General features: G+C 59.6%; 1 protein-coding gene across 2 annotated transcripts in view; it reads left to right on the forward strand.

Annotated features, from left to right (window-relative positions):
- CD82 (CD82 molecule) overlaps nt 1-11,957 on the forward strand; it is a 49,169-nt gene extending 37,212 nt beyond the window's left edge. For both annotated transcript variants that reach the window (XM_046643803.1, XM_046643804.1), the window contains 4 exons: nt 6,585-6,686; nt 8,943-9,143; nt 9,370-9,453; nt 9,816-11,957. In XM_046643803.1, the coding sequence (XP_046499759.1) occupies nt 6,585-6,686; nt 8,943-9,143; nt 9,370-9,453; nt 9,816-9,893 (465 nt within the window). In that variant the 3' untranslated portion in view covers nt 9,894-11,957. The remainder of the gene's footprint in view (nt 1-6,584; nt 6,687-8,942; nt 9,144-9,369; nt 9,454-9,815) is intronic.
- The last annotated feature ends 15,598 nt before the right edge of the window (nt 11,958-27,555 follow it).

Raw genomic sequence — 27,555 nt, forward strand, 5'->3', positions numbered from 1 at the left:
TACGTTCATGTGGTATCTTCTAGAAGCTTTACACACGTTGGCCCATCCTCCCAACAGCTCTGCACTGCATTAAGTTGACCGACAGGGAAGCAAATGCTCAGATAGGTGGATGACAATAGCAATGGCAATAATAGTAACTAGAAGCGCCACCACCCCTCTGGTGGGTTTGGTGCACCCCACGTGCTGGGTCCAGGGTCGGCCGCTTCAGTTCATTCTCTCTCTGACCCTCAGAACCCCACCCTGCAGGGGAGGGGAGGGCGCCCAGCTGGGCAGTACCCGGGCCAGGTGAGCCTGGAGCTCACCCCACCCCAGACTCACCGCACGTGGCCCATGGCCGGCCGAGCCCAGGGCCCTGTGTCCTCCAGTGCCACACGGGTCTTGTCCACCGATGAGGGGGAGCTGGCGGCCAGGTGGGCGCCTCCATTTGCCACCTGAAGGTTGAGTCGCCTCAGGTCCCTCTAAGAAGGGAGCTGACTGAGCACGCGTTCCACCGCCATTGATAGCTAACGCTTCGCAAACAAGCCTGGTCCTAAACGCGCCGCACGGCTTCTTGTTCCTCACCATAGTCCTGTAGATCATGCATTTGAATACCTCCATTTTCACATGAGAAAGCTGAGGCACAGAGAGGTTAAGCAACTTGGACAAAGGCCACACAGCTAGTAAGTGGCAGAGCCAGGATTTGAACCCAGGCAGCCTGGCTTCTGGGTTTGTGCTGGTGAAATTCTCATTGTGGTGGTTCCTACCTCAATCTGCATTATTTCTTTTAATCCACATCCAGCCTGTTTCCCAGGAGAATTGGAGCTGCCTTCTAACATAGGCACAGGGTGACTAAAATCAAAATGCGAGAGATCAGAATGGACATGGAGAGAGAGGAAGACCACTGTTCCCGAAGCCAGGGGACAAGATACGGGAGCTGAGGGCCAACTTGAACACTGAGCTCCCTGGCAGCGAAGGAGAAAGGGGAAATACTGGTTTCCGTAAATGAAAGGAAGCTCGCCTGGGTGTCAGACAGGAAGACAGTGTTTAGCGCAGGGAAACTCTTTTCCCGGAGAGAGGGTTGTGGGATCAGGTCTTCATTTCTGCCCTGTGGCACCTAGAGCTTCTCTGGGACCCAGTCAGTGGTGCATTAAAATCAGGGTGGTTGAGAACTGGGCCCCAGTGAGCTGGTTCCTGTCACTCAACCCTGCAGGGAGGGGTCGTGGGGAGTCCACCATCTCACCTGCTGTGTGTTTCCCTGTCTCACAGTAATAAAGCAGGCGGCCACTTGTCAGACACCCACCACGTGCCAGAAGCCGAGCTAGGAACTTGACACACATTTCAGTTTTCCAGCATTTTCCAGTTTAAGAGACTGAGGCCCAGGCAGGCGGAGTGACTGCTGGTCACACACAGCTCGAGGCATCAGAGGGGAGATTTCCATCCCCGTCCCTCTGCCCCAAGGCCCGTGCTCCCTCTGCCCGGCGCTGCTCCCCCCTGCCGGTGTCATCTTTGCGGGCCGACCCCCAGGAGCCGTGCCTCCGAGGTGGCCGGGTCTCCTGACTCCCGTGCAGGCTGGTCTGTGCCCCTGTTCCCTCCTCTCTCCCGTCGCCACCTCCTCCCCTCGGCCATCCTCTCCTGGAAGGCAGGGGACATTTCCCCCGCTGTGCTGGGGAAGTCCTGGCGCCACTCCCTCCCGAGTCGCAGGCCTGATTTATGTTTTCTTTCCCCGCACATTGTAAATCCCAGTGGAGACTAAACATCCCCTGGGCGGTGTTTATTCCCACAGATGGGGCCCAGCTGGGCACGGGCTCCTTTGAGCCTCAAGGAGAAAGCCTTTTAAAGGCGGAGGGCCGGCTGTCCCCGCCCCCTGGGCCTCCTGGCAGGTGGAAGGACTGAGCCCCCGGCTGCCCCAGAAGTGGGCTCCAGGGCTGTCTGTCCTTCCTGCCCCCAGCAGTGCAGCCGCAGAGGGGGCGGGGGACCTGAGCAGGCCCGCGGCCCTGGGGCCTTGGGTTCCACGGCTGTCAGTTGAGAATAAGCCCGCCTGGCCCCCGGCCACGGGCCTCGACCCCAGAGCCGAGCTGCTGAGTGGAGCCCCTGCTCTGAGACCCTCGGCACGTTACTCAGCCTCTCTGTGCCTCCTTTGTCCGTGCCGTAACCGTGCAGGCCCACGCCCCCTTTTCTGTGATCTTGAAATCCAGAACCACGTTGAAAACCCAAAAGTGCCATTTGCAGCTCATTTGGTGGCAAAATTGAACCTGAATGGACATGGCCTTTTTAACCCCATTTAGATATCCCTCGGGAAGTATAAATGGGAGAGGCTGTGGGACGTGACGCACGCCCCAGTCCCTTTCTCAGACTGAGCGTCCCTCGGTGCGGGCACGTGGGCCCGGGGTGCCTGACGGGCTGCGCCGGGGCTCAAAGCGTGGCCTTGTGGGAGGGCGCGGCGTGGGGCCGGGCAGAGCAGAGGTGGCTGGCATCGTGCCGGGGCTTGTTACCGTTGTCACCACTGTTAGCTTGGTTGGTGTCTAGAATGTCTGCCGGTCCTGTCGTCGTCAGCATTGATGGCAGCGTTCCCCGGGGCTGTGGGAACCAGGAATGGGTGTGGTGTTACCATGCCCCCGGCTGTTCCAGCCTCTGTTTAGTGGGCAAAGCCCAGCTCTGGAATTCCGGGGCCCCGTGTTCTAGGTGGGCTCTGCTGCTGATCGCTGTGTGGCCTTGGACAAGTTCCCTGGCCTCTCTGAGCCTCGGGTGGCCTGTTGTGCTGTTCCCAGCTCTGGCACTCTGGGCTTCTGACTTGTCCTCTCTGGGCAGTGGGAGTGGGAGGGGGTCAGGAGGAAGTGGACGTACTGCTTCCTGTGATGCGCTGGACGCTGGCCTGCACGCTCGTGCGGGCCGTGCCACCAACAGCCTGCCCCGGTGAGGCCCTGGGAGGTCACATCAGGGCCCGAGCAGCTGGCCTGAGGGCTGAGGGCTTGGAGCGGAAGGGGCTCACGTGGCTGTGTGGGCGCCGGGGTCGGGGGCGGTGACAGTGGCCCGGCCGGACTGCTGTGTGCTCCGCAGACAGGTGGGGCCCCCTTCCCTCTGCCACCAGGCAGCCCCGATACCCGGTGTGCGCACGCCGCAATGTGCAGGGGGTGGAACGGGTCCCTGAGGGTGGTGCGGTCCCTCGCCGTGATGGAAGCTTCTGGATCCCTGGCGTGGGTTTCTACCTGCTGTCAGGGAGGCAGCTGGAGCCGAGTCAGAGGGGTGGCCATCCCCTTGCCTCTGGGGCAGGGGACAAGGCGTCCAGGCCTTCCTTCTGGAAAGGGAGCACGGAGGGCGAGGGGGCGGGGACCCTCGGGCGCCTGCTGGGCGCTGGGCTGGGTTCACTGCTCTCTTCTGGTTCTGCGTCTCTGTGCAAAGTCCCACCACCAGTGACGTCAAAGCCCAGCACGGGTTGGGGAGGGGGAGCAGAGTCACCCCGGGGGACGGCGGGGCCTCGAGTCCGGTGGTGACAGGGGTGGCTTGCTGTGGCTGAGACCTCAGGGTTCTGGAACAGCCCATCTCTGGGTTACAGTCGCATCTGCTGCTTGCTAGCTGTGCCATCTTGGGAAGTGGCCCTGCCTCTCTGAGCCTCAGTTTTCTCTCCTGGGAAATGAGGGAGGCCCAGGGCGGGCTTCCCAGGCCTTAGCAGTCACACAGGGGCCCACGCTTGGTCCGAAGCTCTGCTGCTGCTGTCTTGAAATTCTCGGTCCTTTTTAGACGAGGGGCCCTGCGATGTCGTTCTGCACTGGCCTGTGAAGTGCGCAGCCCGTCCTGGGCAGGCCTTGATTGCGTGTGACAGTAACCCGGCTGACACTGGCCAGGCTGGCTGCAGGCTCAGCTGGATCCAGGTTTCCAAAGGCTGCCAGAGGACGCGATCCCTCTCCGCCCCTCAGCCCTGCTCTCCCACCGTGGCTCCCTCCTCGGGCAGGCTGATCCCGGCAGGGCCTTAAGTGGCCACCAGCACCAGGCCCCCAGCCCACCAGATTAGCGGGAAGGGAGCCCCCGCATGTGTGACTTGGGTCAGGTGCCCCTCCCCGAGCCTCTCTCTGTGCCCGGGCTGTGGAAGGCACAAGTGGCAGTGAGGGGGCGGGGCCTTCGAGCCGCATGCCGCAAGGGGGGGTGAGGGGACTTTCCCTACGGAGGGAAGAAGAGAGCGCAGGCAGGGGCCCAACCACAGCAGCGACAGGAGCATCCTCTCCGACTCCCTGGCTGCTCCTCGAGTCTCAGGATCCTCCTGGCGGCCACGGTGACGTCCCCGAGCTCCCAGCACAGCCTCCTAGGTGCGGGGGTCCTAAGGCAGCCGCCCCAGCTGAGGCAGCCCCGCAGCCCCCACCCCCAGGGCCGTGTCTCAGCCACATTTGGGCCAGAGGACGATGTGGCATTTCCATGGAAACCACCCAGCCTCAAAGGAAACTACCGGCTTCCATCCCCTGCTCACCGCAGGGACCTGAAACCAGGAAGTCTGGGTGGCTGCAGCCACCGCCTGGGCCATAAATAGAGCCTCGGTGGGTGGGGAGGATGTGAGAGAGGCCGGTCTCTATGCAGATGCCCCTGGGGACCCCTCCTTTACACGCTTCGGGGATCACCTGTCCGTGGGGAGCCGAGGTGGGGCAGCGACGGTAGGAGCAGAAAGACCCAAGACCTGCCCCCAGGGCAGCCCTAGCTGTGTAACATGGGCAAACCCCTTAGCTTCTCTGGGCCCTCCTTAAAACTGCTCTGGCCTCCTTCAAGGGGTGGCCATGTGGTTTAAATGCTGATAGAGCTTCGTGGGTGAAAACCGGGGCTCTGGAATCAGACAAGCCTGGGCCCAACCTCAGCTCTTCCAGAGGCTGGCTGTGTGACCTTGGGCAAGTGAATTAACCTCTCTGGGCCTAGTTTTCACCTCTCTATAAAGAGGAAATAAGGTTAATACCTAGGCCACACGGGCCTGCTCTGAGGATTGAAGGGAGATAGCACATTGAAAGGGCTCAGCACAGTGCTGGTACGTAACAAGCCTTGGATAAAAGCCACTATTATAGTCACTGATGGAAAAGCTTTGTAAATGGTAGAGCTCTGCGCGAGCAACACGAAAAGTGACCCTGCTGAGAGTTCGAGAGTTCGGTCGAGAGGGAGAGGAGCAGAGAGCTGGCCTGGCGGGGCTGCCGCCGGCTGGGGGGCAGGGCTGGTGCAGGGCCGGCTGGCAGCTCCATCCGGAGGATGTGGCTTCTAGGAGCACAGCGTTGGCAGGCAGCCTGTGGTGGGCAGGCGGCAGCCCGCTCTCGGGGATCCGAACCCGGCCCTGAGCCTGGAAGCCCCCGGCCCGTCTCCCAGTTCCCTCTCTCAGGAGCCAAGGGGCAGGGGCACTGCTGTCCCCTGACTGCCCTGCCCCTCTCGGGCCCCTCGCCTGGTTCCACTGTGGCAGCAGGTGACCACCACCGGTGTGTGTCATTCAGGGGAAGGCCCTGAGCAAAGGCCACGGGAGGGGCCGGGCCCAGGCTGGGTCTCGGAGGCCCCCAACCTGGGGCCGGGCTTCTCGGGGCCAGGGTAGCCCTGGGCTCAGCTCTTGAGTTGGGTGGCTGGTGTGCCCCCTGCACAGCTGACTCGTTCCTGGAAAGCCGGGTCGTGGGCCCGGGAGGGGCCTTGGGGCCCGACGCTTTGCGCCCTGCGCCCTCGGCTGCCATCTCCGTCAACCAAGGTTTTCTCGTGGGCATTAGGGAAACGGGTTCCTCTCCTCCTCAGCCAGGGGCCCTGCCTTCCTGAGCACTGAGGGGGCCAGCGCCCTGGGGACATGGATGTCGTGGGGGGAGTCAGCAGAGTGCGGGCGCTGCGCGGTGCGTGCCGAGGCACGTGGTTACGCACACGGTCGTGGTTGGTGTCTGCCTCTCCGGCCAGCCTTCACCAGACACAGTCCCTGCCCCACGAACTGACAGTCCGGTGGAGGAGAGGGCAAATCCTGAGGACCAGTGAGCACATGCTCGCGAGGGTGTGAAGAACGCTTGCAGGACCGGGAGGGCCTGAGAGGGATGCAGAAGGGCTGGCATTCTGTTTGGTGGTCCAGGAAGGCCTTTCTGAAGAGGTCACATTTAAGCATGGCTCTGAAGGAAGTGGAGGAGAGAGCCATGGTAATATTTGGGGGAGGAGGGTTCCAGAAGGAGGGAACAGCAAGTGCAAAGGCCCTGAGGCAGGAACATGCCCAGCACAGACAGCATGGAGGCCTATGTAATTGAAGCAGAGGAAGCAGGAACAGAGAAAATGAGATCTGGAGAGACCAGGGGCCAAATGATGTCGGGCCCAGGGGCCACTGAGAGGACCTTGGCATTTGTCCTGACAGTGGGGGCTGGGGGAGCAACTTGGAAAGGGTCACATTTAAAGGGTTGTACAGCTGCTGAGTGCTAGACAGACTGCAGGGTGGGGGGGCTGGCCCTGACTGTGCCGGGCTTCACGTGGGGACAGCAGGGAGCTGGTACCCAGGAAGGGCCAGGAAGGGTTGGAAAGGACGTGAAGTGCCGTGAGCGTGTCCCCAGGGTTGGGGACAGTTTAAGGAGACGGGAGTGGGGTGGTGCCAGGTTCAGGGTCTGCCCTTAACCCCTGCCCTCCGTCTGCAGCTGAAGCAGGAGATGGGCGGCATCGTGAGCCAGCTCATCCAGAACTACCAGGACGGCCAGGAGGACAGCCTGCAGGAAGCCTGGGACTACGTGCAGGCCCAGGTAGGCGGTCGTGGCCGGGTGAGCGGCTTTGTGTGTGAGTGTGTGATGGGCGGCTCCCGGGTGGCCCCCTCCCCGCGCCCCAGCCGCCACCACAGTCCCTGCGCCGTGGCTCGCCAGGTCCCCCCGTGGCCAGAGGGGGAGGTGCAGCTCTTGGCCTCTCTGCTGGGCACTCAGGGGGGCCCACGCTGGGGGTCCCGGACCTGGGTGCCAGGGCTGGTAAGCTGACACGAGTCTGAGGGGGGCGACCTCTGGGGAGGAGCGTTCCTGGTGAAGGGAGTGACTTATTCACATCTTGATCCAGGTGGTGGTGATGCCAGTATGTGTGTGAAAACTCCCCAGGCTGAATTTGTGCCCTTGGGGTGTGTGTGTGTGTATTCCCCCTCGAATGAAGTGAGAGAGGAACTGATGGACTGACTGACTAACGGACCGACTAACTGACTGACTGACTGGGTTTCCAGCCGGCCTTGATGGTGAACCCATCACCAAACACACGGATCGACCTCAGCAATCCGCCCTGGCCGCTCCCCTTTTGTGGTCCCAGATGCTGTGTGTCCATGGCCAGGACCCACCCTCTCTGGGCCGCAGCCTCCTCTCCCCTGTGGGGAGGGCTGTGGGTGCGGGGCCGGGGCAGGCAGGGCTGGGGCAGCTGGAGGCTGGCTGCACGTGGGCAGACATCCTGTCACACAGTGGTTTGACCCACAGCCGCTAAGATCAGAGGGAGGCAGGCGCCCTGGCATGAGAGCGCCACCTTCCAGGGGTCTGGGGGAGAGGGTCCCTCCGGAAGTGGTGAGGCCCCACGTGGGAGGCGGCGGACCGGGTTGGGGTCCCCCAGAGGGCAGGGCCTCTAGATGGTTCTGGCGTCTGCCAGGTGCTGCTGGGGGTGGCGGCCGAGAGCCGCGGGGCTCAGCCCTGAGCTGGAATGACGCCCTGCCGCTGCCTAGCTGGCCTCAGTTTCCTCGTCTGCAAAGTGGGCTGTGTGTCCATGCTCATGGGGACAAGCTGAGAAAGCCCGCTGCACCGCGGCTGCGCCGATCGTGGGCCGCGTCGGCAGTGACACTCGGCGGTGACACTCGTCACACACAGCCGCTGAGCCGCGGGGCACGTGGTGGCTGGGACGGACCTTGGCTGGGAGGAGGGCTGTGGGGTGGGAGCAGGGCCCGGGAGCTGACCAGTTCCGTGCGGCTGGGGGTGGCTGGAGAGGGGACAGTGGGCAGGGTGGCACAGAAAGGACCCCGGGCCCCCTGCACGTGCCTGGCGCGCCCCCTGCTGGCCGCTCGCTGCCCCGAGCCGGGGAGGAAGCAGGTGGGGGCACGCGGGGCACTGTGCATCCTGCCAGGGACCCCAGCTCCGTGGCTGTCAGCATCCCCTTCTCCAGACGAGGAGACTGGGGCTCAGAGAAGTGCAGGGGCTTCCCAGGCACAGGGCGAGGCAGGATCTGAACGCCCCCTCACCTTTTGGGGGCATATCAGCCCACGCCCTGGGATCCTAGTCCCGTTGGGGATTCAAGCCCAGACGTGACCCGAAGCCTCTCGGGTCCCCTCCGTGGCACCCCTGGAGACCTGTTTACCACGCGGAGCCCAGCAAGCTTCCTTGCCTCTGAAACTAGAGCATTTTCTTCACTAAAAAAGCAGAATTGACCACGTCTCCTTTCTCGCTTTGGCCACCAGGAAGCTCAGAGCCCAAACTCAGCTCTGGCCCCTGAAGGTGGGGCTGGCCTTCTATACACCCTCCAGCCCCATGCTGGCCGCTGGCCTGCCTCGACCCCTCTAGTCCCAACGGCCCTGCTGCCAGCCCTGTGTGTCAGGGACTTTGTTACCCCCATTGTGCAGATGAGGAAACTGAAGTCAGGACTTGGCCCAAAGTTGAGCAGCTGGTTGGCAGCAGAGCTGCAGTTTGACCCAGCAGCCTGACTCCAGACCCCACGATCTTGGCTGTTTGCCGTCTGCCCCCCTTGCGTCCTGCACCCCTGTGCTCTGTCTTCCCGCTTGAGCTTCCCTCCTGATCTGCTGTGTGTTTTTGCCGATCCTGATTTCGGCCTCCTGCCGTGTTCACGGTTGACAGCGTGTTTCCCAAAAGCCCCTTTAAGCTCCTTGTGACTCCCAAAGCCTAAGTGGGACCTCAGCTCTAGCCCAGCCGTCAGGCTGGGGCCGGGGAGGCCTGGCAGTGGCAGAGCTGAGCCTCCGTCGGGGGGCCCGCCTTGCCAGGGGGCGGCCTCCCGCGCGGGCAGTGGCCCAGCAGCCTGTCCCCTGTGCGCAGGTGAAGTGCTGCGGCTGGGCCAGCTTCTACAACTGGACCGACAACGCGGAGCTCATGAACCGTACCAACATCACCTTCCCCTGCTCCTGCAAGAGGAGGGAGGAAGACAGCGACACCCTGGAGAGGCGGGGCTTCTGCGAGGCCCCACGCAACGCCACCCAGAGCGGCAATAGCCCCGAGGACTGGCCCGTGTACAGAGAGGTGGGTGGGGGCCGGGGCCGGGGCTGGGGGATGCTGGGCTCGTCTGGCCTCCTGTTCCAGCCTTCCTCCCTTCACTTAGCTGTTCCTGCCGTGGGTCCATGGGTCCCTTGTCATTTATCCATCCAGGGAGCACGCAGAGCCCTCTCTGCAGGCCCTCTGGGCTGGGGATTCTGCGTGCCGGGTGAGGCGACCTGATGTGGTGACGTGGCCGTGTTCTCCCTCGCAGGGCTGCATGGAGAGGGTGGAGGCGTGGCTGCAGGAGAACCTGGGCATCGTCCTGGGCGTGTGTGTGGGCGTCGCTGTCATCGAGGTCTGAGTCCCCTCCCCTCCCACCCTCCCCGTGCTCCATCCTCCCCACGCCCCGCCCTCCCGGATTGTCCCTGCTCCGCAGATGTGCTTGGGGAGGCTGAGGCCCCTCAGCTCCTGGAAGCCCTGCGGCCACCCCGGCCTGCACACTGTCCCTCCCTGACCCTCTGCCGCCTGAATGCCAGGCTGTCCTTGAGCGTCTGCTGACTGTGCAGTAAACCCTGTGTGTGGACCTGGATGGCGAGATGCTGCTCTGGGGCCTCTGGGGGGACCAGGCAGCCCTCTTCCTCTGACTCTCACCCTCCCCCTCTCACTCTTGCCCTCCCTGTCCCTCTTGCCCTCTCACTCTTGCCTCTGCCTCCACAGCTCCTGGGGATGCTCCTGTCCATCTGCTTGTGCCGGCACGTCCATTCCGAAGACTACAGCAAGGTCCCCAAGTACTGAGGCAGCGGCTGTCCCCACCTCCCTGCCCGTCCCCCGCCTCCAGGGGTCCTTCTAGAGGCCTCCCTGGCTCCCTCCCCCAGGCCCGCCTCCCGCCCCACTGCCAAGGCCCCTTGCCCATCCTGTGCTGGCTGGAAATGGGGGGCTCTCTGGGGCCTGGACCCCCCTCCCTGTCTTTCCGCCTCCGGCTTTGAGCCCGGCTGTTCCATGGCTCCTCCGCTCCCTGCCCACCGGGGTTCTCTTTGCAACTCAGAGAAAATGCTGCCGCAGCCTCCCTGTGCAGATGGGCTGGGCTCTACCTGCTTCCAGGGCTGTACATAGTTGGGGGGATGTGTTAGAAACTGGGCGGAGGGTGGGGGTCAGGTGCCCGGGCTGTCAGGGGACTGCCCACTGCGTGGGTCAACTCAGTGTCCACTTCGATGCTTGTATGTTTGGGTTTCGCATCTTCATTAAATGTCACGGGAGGGGTGGGCTGTAGCGGACTTGGGAGCGGCCCCCCTTCCCCAGGCCTGATTCGGCCTCTCCGGGCAGCTCAGATCAGCCTGGGCCACGATTTGGGGCCTGGGCCAAAGGGGGGCTGCCTGGCCCTGGGCTGCTTAGGGAGACAGAGGGATGAACCCTCAGGGCAGGGCACAGAGCTGGCCCTGCATTCGCCTGGACCCTGAGCCGTCCAGGGAAGCGGGGACCTTTTCTCCCGTCCTCTGCCCCCGGGGAGTGGGTGGGTGCGGCTGTGCCCTGTGGCGAAGTGGGAGGGGCTCCGTGCACCGTTCTGTAAAACATACTGGAGGTTTGATCACTGACTTTATTAAAGAGGGTTTGTAACAACCCAGCCTGCTGTGGTGGGGACGCTGCTCCCGGGGCGGAGGAGGGAGCGGGTGTGAGCAGGGTGGCTGGCTCTGGGGACAGAGGGGCGCCCTTTCTCAGCATCTCCAGGCCCCCTGCAGCCTGGTGGACGAGCAGAGTGGCGCCCGCCCTGGCTGCGGCGTGGCTGGAGTTTAATTTGTGAGCGGAAACAGGTGTAGACCACACATCTGGGTTCATGCTTCCGAGGCCGGGGTGCAGGTGTCCCCAGAAGGTGCACAGAACTGGGCTGGGGGGTGGAGTCCGTGAAGCCACAGGATCAACGCGCCTCCTTCTGGAGCATCCGCTTTTCAGAAAGGAAGGAGGCATTTTCTTCATATGCAATGAGTGTGATGGAGGAAGATGAGGTTCCAGCTCGACCCGCCAGGCGGCGCTGCTGCCCAGCCCGAGAGCCAGCAGCCCGGCATCCTCCCGGTGGCTGCAGGCACCTCGCCAGCCCAGGCCTGTGGGTCTCCCTCCAGCGGGGGCGCTGGCGGAAATGCAGATTCCCAGGCTCGGGATTCTGGTGCCTCCCTCGGTTGGGGACAAGGCATCTGCATCCCGCCGAGGTGATTCCGAAATCACGTTGCTTTAGATCCTCAGGCCCCAGTGAGATGTGACCGCAGACGCTCCCCAAGGAGAGAAGGAGCTGGGAGCCGGGCCGGACAGCCTGTCCTGGGTGAGGACGGAAGGGACACACCTTAGTGATGGTCTAACTCTTGGTCTGAACCTGACGCACTTCTTGCAAGAAGCTTCCTGTGGCTCAAACCCGGGGGCACCGCTTTCAGGCCTGCGGGAGGCGCTGGGTGCGAGGCTGGGGGCTGAGCGAGCTCCCCTGGAGCTGTTCTCTGTTGCACCGAGGGCGCCCAGCAAAGCCGTTCCAGCCTATTTGACTTCCGACCTGCTCATCCCACAAAGGCAGTAGATATAATAAAAGATACAACGTGGAGAAAATAGACATTCATGAAGAAGCGTGGACCCAGATGAAATAAACACAGCTGAGTTACCAACCTGGTGGTGGCCAGTGCGTGCTGGGCACATAGTGCGCTCTGTGGCTGTGCTCACAGCAGGCATCCCTAAGGGATCGTTGCTGCCATTTCCTTAGCCCCGTATGCCCTGGCCGTGCTTACAGCTACTATGACTCCTTGCAGCCTCAGAACCCTTCTCAACTTAGCACTATCCATCAATCTGGTTGGGATGCAAAAATAAAGCCATTGCCATCCTTGGGCTCTCGTTGTGTAGTTAAACCATATATAATTTTGTCTTTGAGCTTCCTGGTGGTCAAGGCAAAAAGGGAAACTTTGTTGTTACATAGCTCTTGTTTCCCGAGGTTCCCTCCTGCCTGGCTACTAGGAAGAAGGGGGCTGTCTGGAATCTGGAGTTCGAGACCACCCTCAAACACACAGACCTTGAACGCTCTTCGTGACTGGAGCAGAAAGCATCCACGAGCCTGCTGTATGCCTGAAAGAAGAGGTCCCCTAATTTCCTCAACACGCTGCTGCTGCTAAGAGGAGCCGGGAGCCACGCCTTGGCCGTCCAGTTGCAGACAAGGAAAATCTGGAGCTTCAGCTGGACTTGGAGCTGTGGGCTGGGGCACTCAGAGGTCCCTGGGTTCCCGCGAGGCCATCCCACATCCCTAGGTCTCGGAGGGGTTCGAGGCTGCCCAGCCCTTTGCCTTGAGAAGGGCTCGGCCCCTGGGTCAGGCGGACCGGGTTCAAATGGAAGCTTGGGGGCTTCATCACCACACAACCCCTGGCCAGCACCTCCACCTCCTGGACCTCCCTTTCTTCGTCCGGGTGCTGGCACGCTGGCAGGGCTGGGGAGGCTTAGGTGACGTGGGGATGGAGAGCCCTCAGCTGGGTGCCTGGACCCCCGGGAACCCCAAACCAGAGTGAGCAACTGTAGCCTCAGCTTCGCCCATCTCACAGCGCTCCCAGCTGAACAGACACCTCCCCGGGCTCTGTCTGCGGCAGCAGAGGGCGTGGGGGTCGTGCAGAGGGGCAGGATCTGCAGGAGGGGGATTGAGGAGCACCGGGCCCCGCAGGGTGGATGGCAGGAGAGTCTGGCTGCCAGATGGCGGGGTTTACCTCGCCTGCAGTGGCACCTGCAGGTGGGAGCCCCCCGCGTGGGAGAAGCAGACAGGCGGAGGGTTGGGGGGGTCCAGGTGGGGTTTCCGCCAGGGCCGTCCCTCAGGGTTCCAGCAGGCCCCTGGTGTTGGGGACCATCCCCAGGGCAGGCCCCGCAATCTGCTGAGCGCAGAGAAACGGGGGGCCCCTTTCTTCCCCAGTGCACGTCTCTCTTCCCCAGCTGCCTGGACCTGGCGGTGGGAAGAATGGGGGTGCTGGGACGGGCCAGCCTCGTCCCCAAAGAGCAGCAGCAGGTGTGAGCAGGGCAGGAGTGAGCATGAAATTGGGCGGGTCAGACCCCGATGCCCAGGGCTCTGGGCGGAGGCTGGGCGTCTCGAGAAGGTGAGGGGCAAGGGAGACCTGGGGAACCTGCCGTCCCAGCCACCTGCTGGCCTCCCACCGAAATGGCACCAGCTGAGGGATGTCAGCTGGGCTCCCCTCCGTGGCCTGGGCCACCTCCCTCTCAGCCTGTCCTCGCGGCCCTGTCATCCTGGGGGGGCTCCTCCCAGCGTCGCCCTCAGGGAGCTCCTCAGCATGGCTCTTCCTCAACACCTTGTCATTGGGGTTGAAGCCAGCGCCACCTCCGTCTTCTTGCGTGGCACCGGCCCAGAGAGAAGAGGTGGGCTCGAAGCTGTGTCTGCAAAATACTTTAGAGAAGACGAGAAAATGCCAGAAATCATTGAGGGGGTGAGCTAAGTCCGCCAGCTTGCTTGTGCAGGCGTGTCACCTGTGAGGTGTGTCCCAGGCATCACAGCTGGAGAGCGCCAGAGCCGGGAAGGCGTCGCCAGATCCAACTCTGCAGACATCCTCCGGCTCCAGTGTCGTGCCGTGTTGTCAGACCGGGACCTGAATTTGTGAAATTGGGTCACTAAGCATCGAGCCTGCTGGGCCCCTCACTCCTTCAACTGGGGAGGACCCAGGCTCAGCCGCCCTCCTGCGCCCTCGTGGGGGGACCACAGTCCAGCTTCTCTCATCCTGAGCTGGATGCTAGAGCCCGTCATCCATCCAGAGCCTGCCTGGGCCTTCCATCCTTCCTGCCTCCCTGGGTGCAGGGCCAGGGCCTTCCATGGGGCCGGGGCCACCCCCAGGCGGCCGTCACTCCCCCTAAGTCTAGGCAAAGGGACATGCTGTTCAGAGGACCGGCCCATGGGCCCCAAGGTGGCCTGGGTGCTGAGCCAGTGGGCAGGAGGATGCAAGGGTGCCCCTGGGGGGTCCACCCGCTGCTCCCTGGGGCCAGGCAGGAAGCACGGGTGGGCGCCAGCTGGCTCTCTGGGTCCTTTGGGGGGGCAATGGCAGTCTCCTGGAAGCTGGACTTCAGGGGTTGTGTGGCACGGACCCTGACCCACAGGAGTGGAAGCCAGACGGGATCTGGGATGGGTCCTCCTGTGTGGGTTGCTGGGAGGTGCAAGGGCCCCTCGGGGTTGGCCTGGGAGGGTCGTGGTCAGCACTACAGAGGTGTTTCAATATCTTAGTAACTGGCATGGCTGTGGGGGCAAGTCCGGCGGGATGTCAGCCCAGTGTGTGCACGCACACACATGCACACGCACAGGCCCTGAAACCCTAAGCTCAGTCCGTGTCCAGCTTTGAGGGGCCCCAGCTCTTCTCCTCTCAGACTGAGCTGTGGGGGCCTCTGGGGGGCAGAAAAGCTAAACGACTGCCAGTCTGGAATTTTCCACGCCTGCCCGGACGCTGACCCCCATCTGCCTGTTTCCCAGCAGAGCTCCTCCAGCCCTTGCCTGGGGTCTTCCAGGTGAGCGAGACCCCCGGGCCGAGCAGCAGCAGGAGAAAGGGGTCACTCAAGACACTGGAGTGTCCGGCCACCAGGGCGTCTCCACTGCACACCTCCTTCCCCTGTGGAGGGACACGCACTCAGGTGGCCACATTGCCCCAGGGCAGTTGTCTGGCTGCTCTCCGGGGTCTTTGGAACCTGTGGGCTAAGGTCTGTTCATTCATTCATTCATTCATTCATTCATTCATTCCACAAATACTTAATGGCACCTACTCAGTGCCAGGCTGTCCCAGGCTCTTGAGACCACGGCAGTGAAGCAGCTTCCACGACACCTGTGTTCTGGGAATGTAGGCAGCCTTACACACACTTGCACACGCGCGCGCACAGCTGCCAGCTGCCGGCAGCACAGTCCATGCCTGCCGAGGGCACCTTGGGGCCCCTGGGCCCTCCAAGGCCTCCTGTGGGAGGAAAGACAACAGTGACCACAAGGGGAACAGACAGGGGGGCGGCAGCGCCCACCGCCCGGCCCACCCCCTCTAGCCACCCTGGCGGGAGGGAATCAGCCGTTCCCCTGGCCACCCCCCGCCCCCCTGAAATCAGATACTGGAAGAGCTCCAGCTCGCGGCGGGGGGGTGGGGGACTGGCCAAGGGCCTTCACGTCTCAGTCTCATCTATAAAGTGGGGGCTGTAATTCCCCAGCCCCACGTTCCTGCGGGAATTAAATGAGATACCGTACACCGCAAGCTGCCTCCCAGGGTGGCCTGTGCCCGTGCCTGGCCCGGCTCCAGGGGCTCCCCCTCCCCTGGGGGGGTGTCCTCTCTGGACAGGAAAGGGCAGGCAGGAGACCCTTGGTGCCTCCAGGGCAGGATGCTGGTTGGTCCAAGAGGCGGGGCCTGGGGCAGGAAGCAATCTGCTGCGCCCAGCTGTCTGCCCTGCCCGGTGGGGCGGAGCCTCCTGGCCTGTGGGGAAGGTGCCGGCACGACGGGCTGAGAGACCCTCTGAGCTGTGAGCGCCCCACCCCCACCCCTGTCCCCTCTGAAGTCACTTCCCCAGCACCTGCCTTCTGGGCCGTGGCAATGTCAGGCCCAGAGCCCCCCCCCCCCCCCCCCGCCCCGCCCCACTGTCACCTCAGATGCCTCAAGCAGCATCCTGCTCTCTGGGAATAGGATGGGCTTCCTGCAGGATGCTGGGGGGGTGGAGCCCCTGCCCCCGGAACAGCTGGAAGTGCAGAAGGGCTGGAGGGGAGGAGGGAAGGCGGGAGCTGGAGGGGTCTCAACAGCAGCCTCCTGGGGGGTTGGGGGGCGGGAAGGGGTGCTGGTGGCAGCCGGCAGGAGTGAAGGGGTCGAGCCTCTGCGCCTATATCACACACTAGGGGTGACTCCAGCTTGGGGTTTCCAGGGTGACGGCAACCCAGTGACCCCATCAGCCAATCCTCTGGGCCCTGGTTCATGGAGACTCAGGGCCTTGGGGAGGTGGCGGCGGGAGGATGGGAGGAGAGAGGCTGTTCCCCAGAGGAGCAAACCCGAGGGGGCCCACAGAGAGGAGGGACGGAGGGCAGGCGTGAGCACAATGCTGTGAACGGGACCTGCCGGAGGAGGAGTTGGGCGTAAGAGCGAGCCAGCCCTGCAGGCGAGGCATGATGCAGCTGCAGGCAGGGTGGGTGGCAGGGCAGTGGGAGGAGAGGGTGGGCAGCCAGCAGGCATGGGAGCTGCATCTCCCTGGCACTCGGCCTCTTTCCCAGTCCTCATCCTCCCCAGCATCACCATCACAGCAGCCACCGTTTACTCGGTGTCAACTGTTAACCCTCAAACCGGGGCAAAGTAAACACGATTGCTCCCCTCACCCCCTCATGGTTGTGGAAACCAAGACTTGGAAAAGCTAAATGGCTTGCTGCAAGCCTGCCCCATTGCACAAACCCAGGAGGAGTCATTCACATTGTAGTGTAAATAAATGGCTCCCCTTGGAGTTGACAGTGAACAACCAGCACCACCGCCCATGACCGCCTCATGTCCACCATCACACAGTAAATGGAGAAGCTGGGACTGGCCCCCAGGGCCTGTGGCTCTGTGTCCAGTGCCCTTTCTACTAGGCCTCAAGGTCAATGGGAATAAAGACCCCCGGTTCAGAAAGCAGTAGAGGAGGTGGGCCGTTTCTGAAGAGGCTCAACTCAGTTAAATCTGAGGCTTCATTCATCCACTACATGCCAGGCTCTCGGGAAGGAGCCCGGGTCACCGAGGTGAGCAAGGTCCCTGACCTCGTGGAGCTGACAGTCTGGAGGGTGGGGGCACAGGCAATACACAAAAAAATGGAAGATGCACCCTGTGTTAGGGACAGGTGACCAAGACCCTGTCTCTACCTGCCAGGAAATGCACAGAAGAAGCCTGTCCCCAGAAAGGCTGTGTCACCGGATGTCCTCACTGCCTGGGGCACTGTTCGGGCTGCCACGCCACCAGGAGGCTGGCAGGCCCAGAGTTTGAGAGGATGCACAGGAACCAACTGTGAACACAAATGAGGACCGGGCACCCCCACCCCCAGGGGAGCTGCCGGGCGTCCTGAGGGTTAACGGGGGCAGGAAGAACTGTGGTTTGTGAGGCCTAAAGTGCCTCGTCAGGGCCCATTCCATGAGCTTACTCAGCAGACAGCTGGGGCTGCCCCCTGTGGGGAGGGCGTCCAGGTGTGCTGTGTGTGTTTCCTTCCCTGAGGATGAGGGGGCAGGGACCCCACGGGGTTTCCACAGGGGATGCGGGTCATTGGGTCCCCATGACTCCAGGCACAGGATGCTGTGGCTGGCCCTGTGTGAGTCTGCTCTCCAGCTCCTAAGGGTAAAGGGACTTGAAGGTGACAACCCGGCTCTGATGGGGGTGGGGAGTGGAGCCGTGAAGCCATCTGGGAGAGTGACAGGCTCTGCTGCTGGTGTCACGGGGCAGAGTGGGAGCTGAGATGAAGTCACTGCACCAGGAAAGGAGAGGCCTGGGTCCTGTCCCACACATGCCCTGATTTTCTGCCTTGTGGCCAATCATTCACAGAAACGGTCACACTACTTCTCTTCCTGTACGGATGCCCTCCACCATGTGACCATGCAGCTGGCTCCTCCCCTCGTGATTCACTGTGGCTGACAGAATGTGGGGGAATTCTGTAATTCCCAGCATGCAGAATCTCGAGCTAAATAAACAGCTGTGTTTTAGGTCCCTAATTTTGGGGGTGGTTGTTACGCAGCAGTAGCTAACGGATACAATGGTGAGCTTAGGGAGTAAGAGTGACAGCTGCCGTGTGCAGGGGGCCGGCTGCAGGCCAGGCCCAGTTCCACGCTCACAACCTCAGAAAACCCTCGCAGCAGCTCTGACAGTTAGAATTCCCATCCTCACTTTACAGACAAGAAAACGGAGGCTCAGAGATGACGCGGCCTGAGTAAGGCTGCGGGAATGGTCCGAGGCAGACAGGATGAGAACCTGAAGTCGGTCTTCATGGACTCAGCTCTGAATCTCCTTCCCAGACAAGCGGCAGTGTGAGCGAGCGCCAGCGGCCCTGAGGGTGAAATGCAGCCTGCACACGGGCGCTGACATCATCCGGAAGGTTCTCCACCTTCCGCTCCCAGGTGCTTCCAGCAAGAAAGACAAAGTCACGGACGCTGGGATCCTTTATTTCTGTTTTATCCCACCTCTTATTTAATCAGCAAATCTTTATAGACGGGCTGTCGTGTGCCCACTTCCAGAGTTGTTCTTTCTTTGGTGACGTTCCCTGGACCCCGCACTCAGGGCCTGTAATCCTACATCAGTGCTAGGGTGTTTGGGATCGCCCCACTTCACAGACGGGAAAACTGAGGTTCCAGACTAGCGAAGCGGCCACTAGGAAGTGGCCAGGACACGATTCCGTTCCAGGTTTGGCTGAATTCAGGCTGGGTCTTTTCTTACTCTATTAGCAAAGCTGTGGCTTTTTTTTTTTTAAGGGATTTTGAAGTTTCCCCTGGGCTCTGTGTATGGCAGGTAAGGGGCTGGGAGGCTGAGAGGGGGGGAAGAAAGGGGAGTGGGGTGTTGGAAAATGTTCCCCGACTCTAGGAGCTGGCCGGCTCCCCGCGCGATGCTCTGGTCCTGGGTCACCTGAGCTGCAGGAGGCCGAGGAGGAGGCGGCGTGTGCTGGGGGGATGGACAGAGAACCGCCGGCCCCATCCTGCTCCCCGGCCACAGCTGACACGTCGCAGCCATCCATCATCCCCACCCATCCCTCTGCTCAGCCGCTGGACCGCGGCCGACTTCCAGCCCCAGACGTGGGGCAGGGCGCCCTTCTCCTCCCGCTGAACTGATTACAAATGGGGGATTCAGGGACAGTCCGGGCCGTCTCTCCTCCCGGGGCGATCACAGCCCTGGAGAGGGCGCTTAGCTGTGAGCCTCCCAAGGTTCCCTGGGCCCAGTCTCTACTGAGGCCGCCTCCTCCAGGCTGGCAGCAGGACTAGCCCAGGTGCCGGGGCCGATCAGAATCTAGCTGCAAGGAGCCTTCGTGTGGCCCAAGAGCTACAACAGGAGTGTCCGTGGGAGCGGGAGGAGCACAGAGGTGAGAGGCTCGGAGGCCTGAGGGTCTTCTAGGCAGTGGGGGGACCTCGTACCCCACAATCACACGTGGCCACCCTGCCCTGGGGCAACTTGGGTGCTTGGAGGAGCCCTGCACGGGGGTCCTGACTGGCTGAGAAGCCTTACACAGGTCACTTTGCGTCTCTGGACCTACGTCTGCTCTTCTTTAAACTGACAGAGATGCTCACAGCCACACGCCGCACAGACACTAGCAACACGTTTGATAAGGGCTCGGCACTGCATGCCTTATCTTAGTGATTCCCCGAAACGAGCCTAAGACCTAAGAAGTCTTAGCATCTTCTCCATTTTGCAGATGAGAAAACTGAGGCGGCTGAGCGAGGTTGAGCAGCTTGCCCAGGGTCACAGGGCTGGTGAGCGGGGGTCACGAGGTCATTGAACTCAGCCTCCCCGACTCCCAGCCCGGGGAGGTGACATTTGCAGATGCGCGGACGCCCCACCAGATTCATCACTGCTGGGCAGTCGTGCTTCCACACTTGTCGACGACGTGCTGGAGGAAGTGCCACCCCAAGCCCACGGGGCAGACTGACCCCTCTGCTGTGCTGGCTCAGGAATGGGTCCTGCTCCTCCGGCCCCCGGAACAATCCCCCTAGGCTCTCCTCCGGCCTAACCCTGCTCCTGCTTCAGATCAGCTTCCCTGCCTTGCAGCCCCTGATGACACCAATGTCGGCGGCCCTGCTGTGCCCTCCCACGGCCCCTCTCCTGGGAGGCGGCCCGCACTGACCCCCGTCTGCCCACCCACTGGCCCCGGGTTCTGATCCAGACTTTGCCTCCTGAGCTGTGTGACGTCAGCCGGGGGTCAGCCTTCTGTCCCTCCTCTCGGAAGCGGACAGGGGCCGGATGAGCGAGCACACTGCGGGCGGACAGCGGCTGCCTGACGCAGAGCAGGCTCGTGCGGCCCGGTTCCGAGCAGGTTCCCGTGGGAGCCCTCCTGACGGCAAACTGCAGCTGCCAGCCGGGCTCTGTGTCTTCTCTGCTGAGTTCTAAGTGTCTCGAGGGCAGGCCCGGCTCCTGGCGTGTTGCTTGCCTGGCCCCCAGCTTGGAGCACCGTGCCTGTCGTGCGTGGCATGAACGAGTGAACGTCGTGGACTCCATCCTCTGTGCCGGGATGAAACCAGGTGCAGGGAGGGCTCCGGCGCCGGTCCAGAGCAGGGCCGACGCGTGCCTAACTGGACGAGCTCTGGAGCATCTTCTCAGAAATCTAGATTCCCTGGTCCCAGCCCGGAGATTCTGGTTCCTTGAGGGTGAGGGGCTCTGGCAATCTGTGCTTTTAACCTGCACCTCTGTCAATTCAGACACACAGGCCGCTTGCAAAATGCTGGCTTAGAGCAAAGCCTGGAGAGGAGACCAGCAGAAGAGGGGAGCAGACCCACCACGCACACTTCACAGAGGCTTGGGGCTGGAGCATCCTCCTGTCTGAGGGGAGAGGAGCCTGGAGGACTTCCTGAAGGAGGCGGCACCAGAGCCAGCCTTGAGGACTGGGAATGAAGAGGTGAGGGGGCGCTATTGCTCCCTGGAGGCCCAGCAGGATGCAGCTCCAGATCCCTCCTCACAATGACGACATCTGGAAGACAGAGCAGGGAGGCTGCAGCCCCGTGAGTGCCAAGTCCAGGCTCCCGTGAATCGGGCGCCCCTAAGGGAATGCCCAGTATGATGTCCTGGGTCTGCCCTGTTGGGGAGGGTATGGGGTGGGGGCAGCGCTTTCTAAAGGAAGCCCACGCAGGAAAATGCCCTGGGCCTGTGACTAGCTCAACGGGTTGTCCTCAGTTGTAGACGGGCTGGGGGATGGGGAGAGTGGTTGGTGACGGTCAACGTTCCCATTTCTATCATGGTCCAGAGCAGAGTTGGTCCATCTGGAGTCACACGGTAGATATTAGGACTAGAATTCGGGCTACATCCTGGAGCTGGGGGAAGCGAGGAGACCTCTGTGTCAGGAAGGCAGTGGGAGGGACACTGTTGTTGAGTGTTGGCCATGATCTTGGGCCTCATGGCATCCAGCTCCTTAGAAAGCCACTATGAACAGAGGTCTTGCTCAGCCCTGAGTCTGAGTGACTGTGTGTGTGTGTCTGCGTGGCTGTGTGACTGTGTCTATGTCTGTGTGTGTGTGTGTCTGTGTGTCCGCAAGCACACAGCAGGGCTCCTGAACGTACATAGGGATGTTCCTGATGCTTCACCATCGTGTCCTGAGTGCCAAGCACAGGGCCTGGCATGCAGTAGGTGCTCAACAAATGAATGGACAAGTTCCAGTGCGTCTGCATGTACGTGGACCCTAAGATCAGGGCTCAGGTGACACCCAGCTCCGCAGGACCCACTGACAGCCGTGCAAGAGCTCTCGGGGGACAAGATCTGCTCACATCCTTCGAGTTTGGGCTGCTTGGAGAGACAGGAAGGGCTTGCATGCAGGAGACAGAGAGCCACCCCAATGGGCAAGGGTTTCACGGGAAAGAGCGGTATTCGCCAGGCCCTGGAGGGCAGAGAGGGCAGGGGACGCAGCCCGCACCGAGGCCTCAGGATGTGAGATGCTCCTTCTAGGAAGTGGCTGGGGCAGAGCGAGCAGAGCTGGGAGACGGGAGAGCGGAAGGAGGACAGGGGAGCGAGGACCCGGTGACCGAGGATTTGGGGAGTGTCGGAGGACAAGGACAAGATCAGATCTGCACGGTTGAAGAGCCACCTGGCTGCTGTGTGGAGAACGGTGGGAGGCGCTGGACTTGGGGCAGGAGACCAGTCTGCCCCGAACCAGAGAGGCCCGACCTGGACCAGCGGCAGCAGGGGAGATGGAGGGGTGACCGACGGCCTGCTCTGCCTGGGACTGAGGGATCCCCCCGGATGCGGGACCGTCAGTGTTGAAACCTGAGAAACGAGATGCGTTGGTCACCCCAAGAAGGGCTAGTCCACAGAGCAAGGGGGTCAACTGGGTTTGGAGAGCAGGGGTCAGAGAAGGCTCCCAGGTTCGGTGTGGGCAACTGAGTGCAATGAAGCCCCATTTACTGGGCTTGGGGACCCTGGAGGAGGGGCCCCATCGGGGATGGATCGGGGTCGTGATGGAACAAGGGCCAGAGTGGAAGCTCGGGTGGAGAATAGGTTAACCACACATCCGTGGTGAGGGTAAGAAGGATCAGCGGCTAGAGGGGAGGAGAGAGATGCTGTCAAAAGGATTTCTTTGGAGCAAGATCTGGGGGTGCTTGAGTTTCCAGCCCTATGAAGGGGGAGGTGGGCGTACCTGCCCTCCCTCGGCTTGGTCGGAGGCTCCCAGCGGCTCATGAGATGATGGTGACATGTGTCTCCAGCGGGGCAGACACAGAGTGGCCTGGACATAGCTAGTTCACTCCGCGAAAATATAAAAGGCCAGATAATGGCTGCCACCTGCTGGGACGAGCAGAGGGTGACGTGTCTGAGGTGGGATGGGCCGCGACCCCCAGAGCTGGTCAGAGTACAGGACACGCTTGTGCTTCTGTGGCCCAGACGTGGGCCTCGTCTGCCAAGGTGTTTCACAGAGCCCAGGACATCCTCGTCATCACCCTTGGGGTTAGCAGTCTAGCAAACTTGGGAAGCAGTAAACAGAAAGAGTCTGTGTGCACCTGGAAAGCCAGAGGCAGACTGGGGAGCAGCCACGTGGAGGAGGCACGTGGCCCACGTGGGAAGCATAGCTGAATGTTCCAAGGTGAGGAGGGGCCTGAGGACCCCCAGAGTCGGTCCCACCCTCTGCAGGGTCCAGAGCAGAAGGCAGCTCGCAGCAGGTCCAGCGGATCACAGCCTTTCCTTCCGCGGACTTCTCCCTCCCTCTCAGGCGCTGGCAGCCTCGAAACGGCAAACGGCAAGATGGCAAGACGAGGGAAGTGGGGCGGAGAGGCAAGCCCCACGCAGGGGTGACGGAGGCCAGCCCCTCCCCGGCTGGCTGCCTGCCGAGGACAGTTCGCAAGGGCAGAGTGTTAACTGTAAACCAGGTTCAAAGTGGTGACCACGCTGAGGGCCAGAGGCTTGTAATTGTCAGCCTGACTCTGTGTTTGCCACTCAAAGTGACCTAAGAGTTCTGCCACCTAACGGAGGTCAGAAAACTTGTGGGACTGCCCCATTTTTCATCCAGAAACAAGGGAAGAACTTCCTCCCGTGAATAAATCATTGAGAGACATCAGGAGGCAAGCATAACATTGTTTCCACTTCCGGCCCGTGAGTCCAGCTGTCCAGGGCACGGTCTCGGTCGTGGGGGGTGTGAGTCTGTCACCCCTCCTAGAGCAGGAGCTCCTTGAGGCCCCAGGCAGATTCAGCCCCGCCCCTCGGGCACCTGCCACCTGTAGATGTTAATTTCCTCCCTTCCTTCCGCCTGACCCTGGGTGTTCCGAACACGTGGCATCGAGCACCTGTGAGAGGGTAGCCCAAGGTCCCCTGCGAGTGGACGGAGATTCAGCCCGTCGCTGCTGACCTCTCCAAGTGTCAGTCCCACCGGTCAGACAGTCCATCATCCAGTGAGGGGAATAAACGGTCAGACCATCGGATGGCTGGGCATCGATCTGGAGATGGCTGGCCACCAGCCTTGCCAGGCAGACAGACCGTGCATGCGAGCCTCACTCCACACACGCCATCTGATGTGGACCCTGCTTCCCAGAGTCCCCTCCCAGGACTCTGAGAATGTCTCGTCTCTCCCAGAGGCCCCCCGTCCAGGAGGCCTGGTCCCGGGGGCTCCTGGCACAGCGCCCGTTCCTGATCACCGACTTGGCAGCCTCCTAGCTGCTGGCTCCAGCACTGCGCTGCCCCTCCTTCTCCCTCCCAAGGTAGGAGCTTCACGCTCTGCCAAAGCATTACTCAGAGTGGGGGTGACATCACCCTCCCTGGTCCCACCCCGCCCCCCGCCCCACTTACCCTTCAGCCTTGGCTGCCCCTGAGAATATGACGCATCCTGTGTGGGGGAGGAAGCCGCCCCCTGGGATGGATGCCAGAGGTCCTCAGCCCAGGCTCAGACCGCCCTGTGCCCCCCACCCCCACTGGAGCCGCTCTGTCTTGAGGAGCAGTCTTGGTCCCCGAGTCTGGGCCATCCAGATCCAAATGCACACCTTAGGCTCCCCGCTCAGCAGCTGGGGGACCCTGGACAAGGCCTGGATCTCGTGGGGCCTCATCTCTAAAACCAGGACAACTGTCAGCCCTCCCGGAGGGCGGGTGTGAGGCTCAAACTAGGTCGTGCCCCTCAGGGCCCCCTTGACCCCAATCATCCTGATTGATTGTGGAACGTGCATTCCACCAAAAACAAAACAACAGCGGTGAGGGTATGTGGTCAAGGAAATTTGGAAAATGATGCAAAACACCCTCCCCACCCTCCCCCACCCACCCAACCCCACCTCAGCCTTTCACAGTGAACGCTCCAAATTTTGATTATAAACATAGCCCATGACACTCCACTTCAGGGGCCCAGGGTTCACAGGTTTGGATCCCAAGCATGGACCTACACACCGCTCATCAAGCCATGTTGTGGCGGTGTCCCACATACAAAATAGAGGGAAACAGGTACAGATGTTAGCTCAGTGACAATCTTCTTCAAGCAAAAAGAGGAAGATCGGCACAGATGTTAGCTGGGGGCCAGTCTTCCTCACCAAAAATAAATAAGTAAATAAATAAATAAATAGTGGATGATTACTGCAAACAGCCACGATGGAGATGAAGATGAAGCTGAAAATGAAGTTCCTCAGCTCACTCAACAGACGAACAAGTAACAAGAGCCCATCCAGATGAAATAGATTTGGAAATTAATCAAATACAACTTCTCGAAGGGAAGAATATAATCCTTGAAATTGCAGGATTCAAGGTGTGAGCCAAACAGGAGTTCACATCAAGCTGAAGACAGAACTAGTAAAATATAAGACAGAGCTGCAGAAATGATCCTGAACGCGGCTCAAAGACAGAAGTTAGAGAATATAAAGGAGAAGTAAAAACGCCTAGAGGATGGCAGCCTAACACGTGTAATCAGAATACTGGGCAGAAGAGAGAGAAAGCAGAGGGAAGAGGCAATATTTGCAGAGATCACAACTGCAAATTTTCAAGAGTTGTTGAAAGACAGCAAATCTTGCATCCAGAGAACCCAATAATTCCTGAGAACGAAAAGTGAGACGAAACCCACACCTACACACAATGAGGTAAATCGGCAGAGTTGCAAGGGCGGGGGTGCCAGAGAGGGACAGGACCACCTTGACGGAACAGCATCTCAGCACATGGCTGACTTCTCAACAGCAGTCACTCAACACAGGAGGCAGCAGAATGATATTTTTAGTATATTTGGAATTTAAATTGCTGAAATAAAGTCGTTGTTAGCCTAGAATTCTCTTTCTAATGAATCTACTTTTTAAGAACAAAGATGTAATGAAACTGAGAGAGTTTACCACCCCCAAACTTTAAGGATTCTTTATGGATGTGCTTTAGTCCCCCTAAAGTCAAGGACACGACAGGATGTCTGCTCTCACCTTCTATTTGACAGTGTACTAGAGGCTCTAACCAGAGCAATTAGGCAAGAAAAAGAAATTAAAAGCATCCAGATTGGAAAGGAAGAAGTCAAACGATCTTTATTTGCAGATGACATGTTCTTGCAGATAGAAAAATCCTAAGGAATCAACTAAAAAACCGTTAGAACTAATAAACCCATTCAGCAAGGTTGCAGGACACAAGATCAATGTACAAAAATTAGTTGCATACAGCTAAAACAAAATTGAAAAGGAACAAAGGTGGACACATACTCCCTGATTTTAAAACTTACTTCAAAGCTGTAGTAATCAAGATGGTGTGGTACTGGCATAAGGACAGACACGGATCAATGGAACAGAAGTGAGGAATCCAGAAATAAACCAGTACATTTATGCAAAAGGGTGCCAAGACAATTCAGTCGGGGAAAGAATAGTCTTTTCAACAAACGGTGAGAGGACAGCTGGATTTTTACAAGCAGAAGAATGAAGCTGGAACCCGATGCTGACACCACACATGAAAATAAACTGGGTCACACACCCAAATGTGAGAGCTAAAACTGTACAACTCTTAGAGGAAACACGGGTGCAAATCTTAGCGACTTTGGGTTAGGCAGAAACTTCCTAGACACAACGCCACAAGCTCAAGCAACAAAAGAAAAAATAGATAAATTAGACTCCATCAAAATTTAAAACTTCTGTGCATCAAAGGACACTATCAAGAAAATGAGAAGACAAACACAGAATGGGAGAGTATATCTGCAAATCACATATCTGATGAAGAACTAGTATCCGGAACACACGAAGAACTCTCACAACTCGACATTAAAAAGACAAGTAACCCAACTGAAAAATAGGCAAAGGACTTGCATAGATGTTGCTTCAAAGAATATTTTCAACTGGCCAATAAGCACACGCTCAACATGATTAGCCATGGAGGAAACGCAAATCAAAACCACAACGAGATACCACTGCACACCCACTAGGACGGCTATAATCCAATTTTTTAAACAAGAAAGAAAATATGAAGTATTGGCAGAGACGTGGAAATGAGAACCCTCACACGTGACTGACAGGGACGCAGAACGGCACGGCCCCTTTGGAAATCAGTCTGGCAGATCCTCAAAATATTAAACATGGAGTTTCCATCTGACCCAGCGATTCCGCTCCAAGGTACACACCCAAGAGAAATGCAAACAAGCATCTCTGTAAAAAATGACATACACATGTTCACAGCAGCATTGTTCATTGGAAAGAAATGAAAAAAACTGACGTCTCCTCTGGCTGACGAATGGATGAATAAAATGTGGTATATTCATACAGTGCAACATTATTTGGCAACAAAAAAGAAAAAAGTATAAATACTTTCTACAATGCGAAGAATCTTGAAAACATTAGGCTAAGTGAAAGAAGCCAGTCACAAAAAGACCACATAATGTATGATTCAATTTATGTGAAACATCCAGAATAGGAGAATCTACAGAGACAGAAAATGGGCTAGCGGCTGCCGGCGGCTGAGGGGTTTCGGGGCAGATGCAGAGTGACCACTAAGGGTCAGGGGGTTTCTTGTCGGGATGACGAAAACGTTCAAAAGTTGATCACGGTGATGTTTGCACAACTCTGGGACTATCCTAAAAACCAGTGAAATGTACAATTTAAATGATGAATTACGTGGTATGTGAGTTACAGCTCAAGAAAGCTGGGTTTTTTTTTATGTACTCTAGGTAGGAGGGACAACATCTCAGAGTCGGAAGAAAGAATCGTGAGCAAGGATGGTGGTAAATATGTGGTTAAATTCAAAGCACAGAGACTATATGATAGAATAGTAATAACGTCTAATTTGGAGGAGTGTAATGTAACAAGGTTGAATGTGAAAATATTGAGGGGAACACCTAAAAGAATAAACAAAATAAAACTACTTAACTAGTAGAGGCAGAAATTTCAACA

The sequence above is a fragment of the Equus quagga genome, chromosome 17 (assembly GCF_021613505.1).
Source record: "Equus quagga isolate Etosha38 chromosome 17, UCLA_HA_Equagga_1.0, whole genome shotgun sequence".
Taxonomy (NCBI): Eukaryota; Metazoa; Chordata; class Mammalia; order Perissodactyla; family Equidae; genus Equus; species Equus quagga.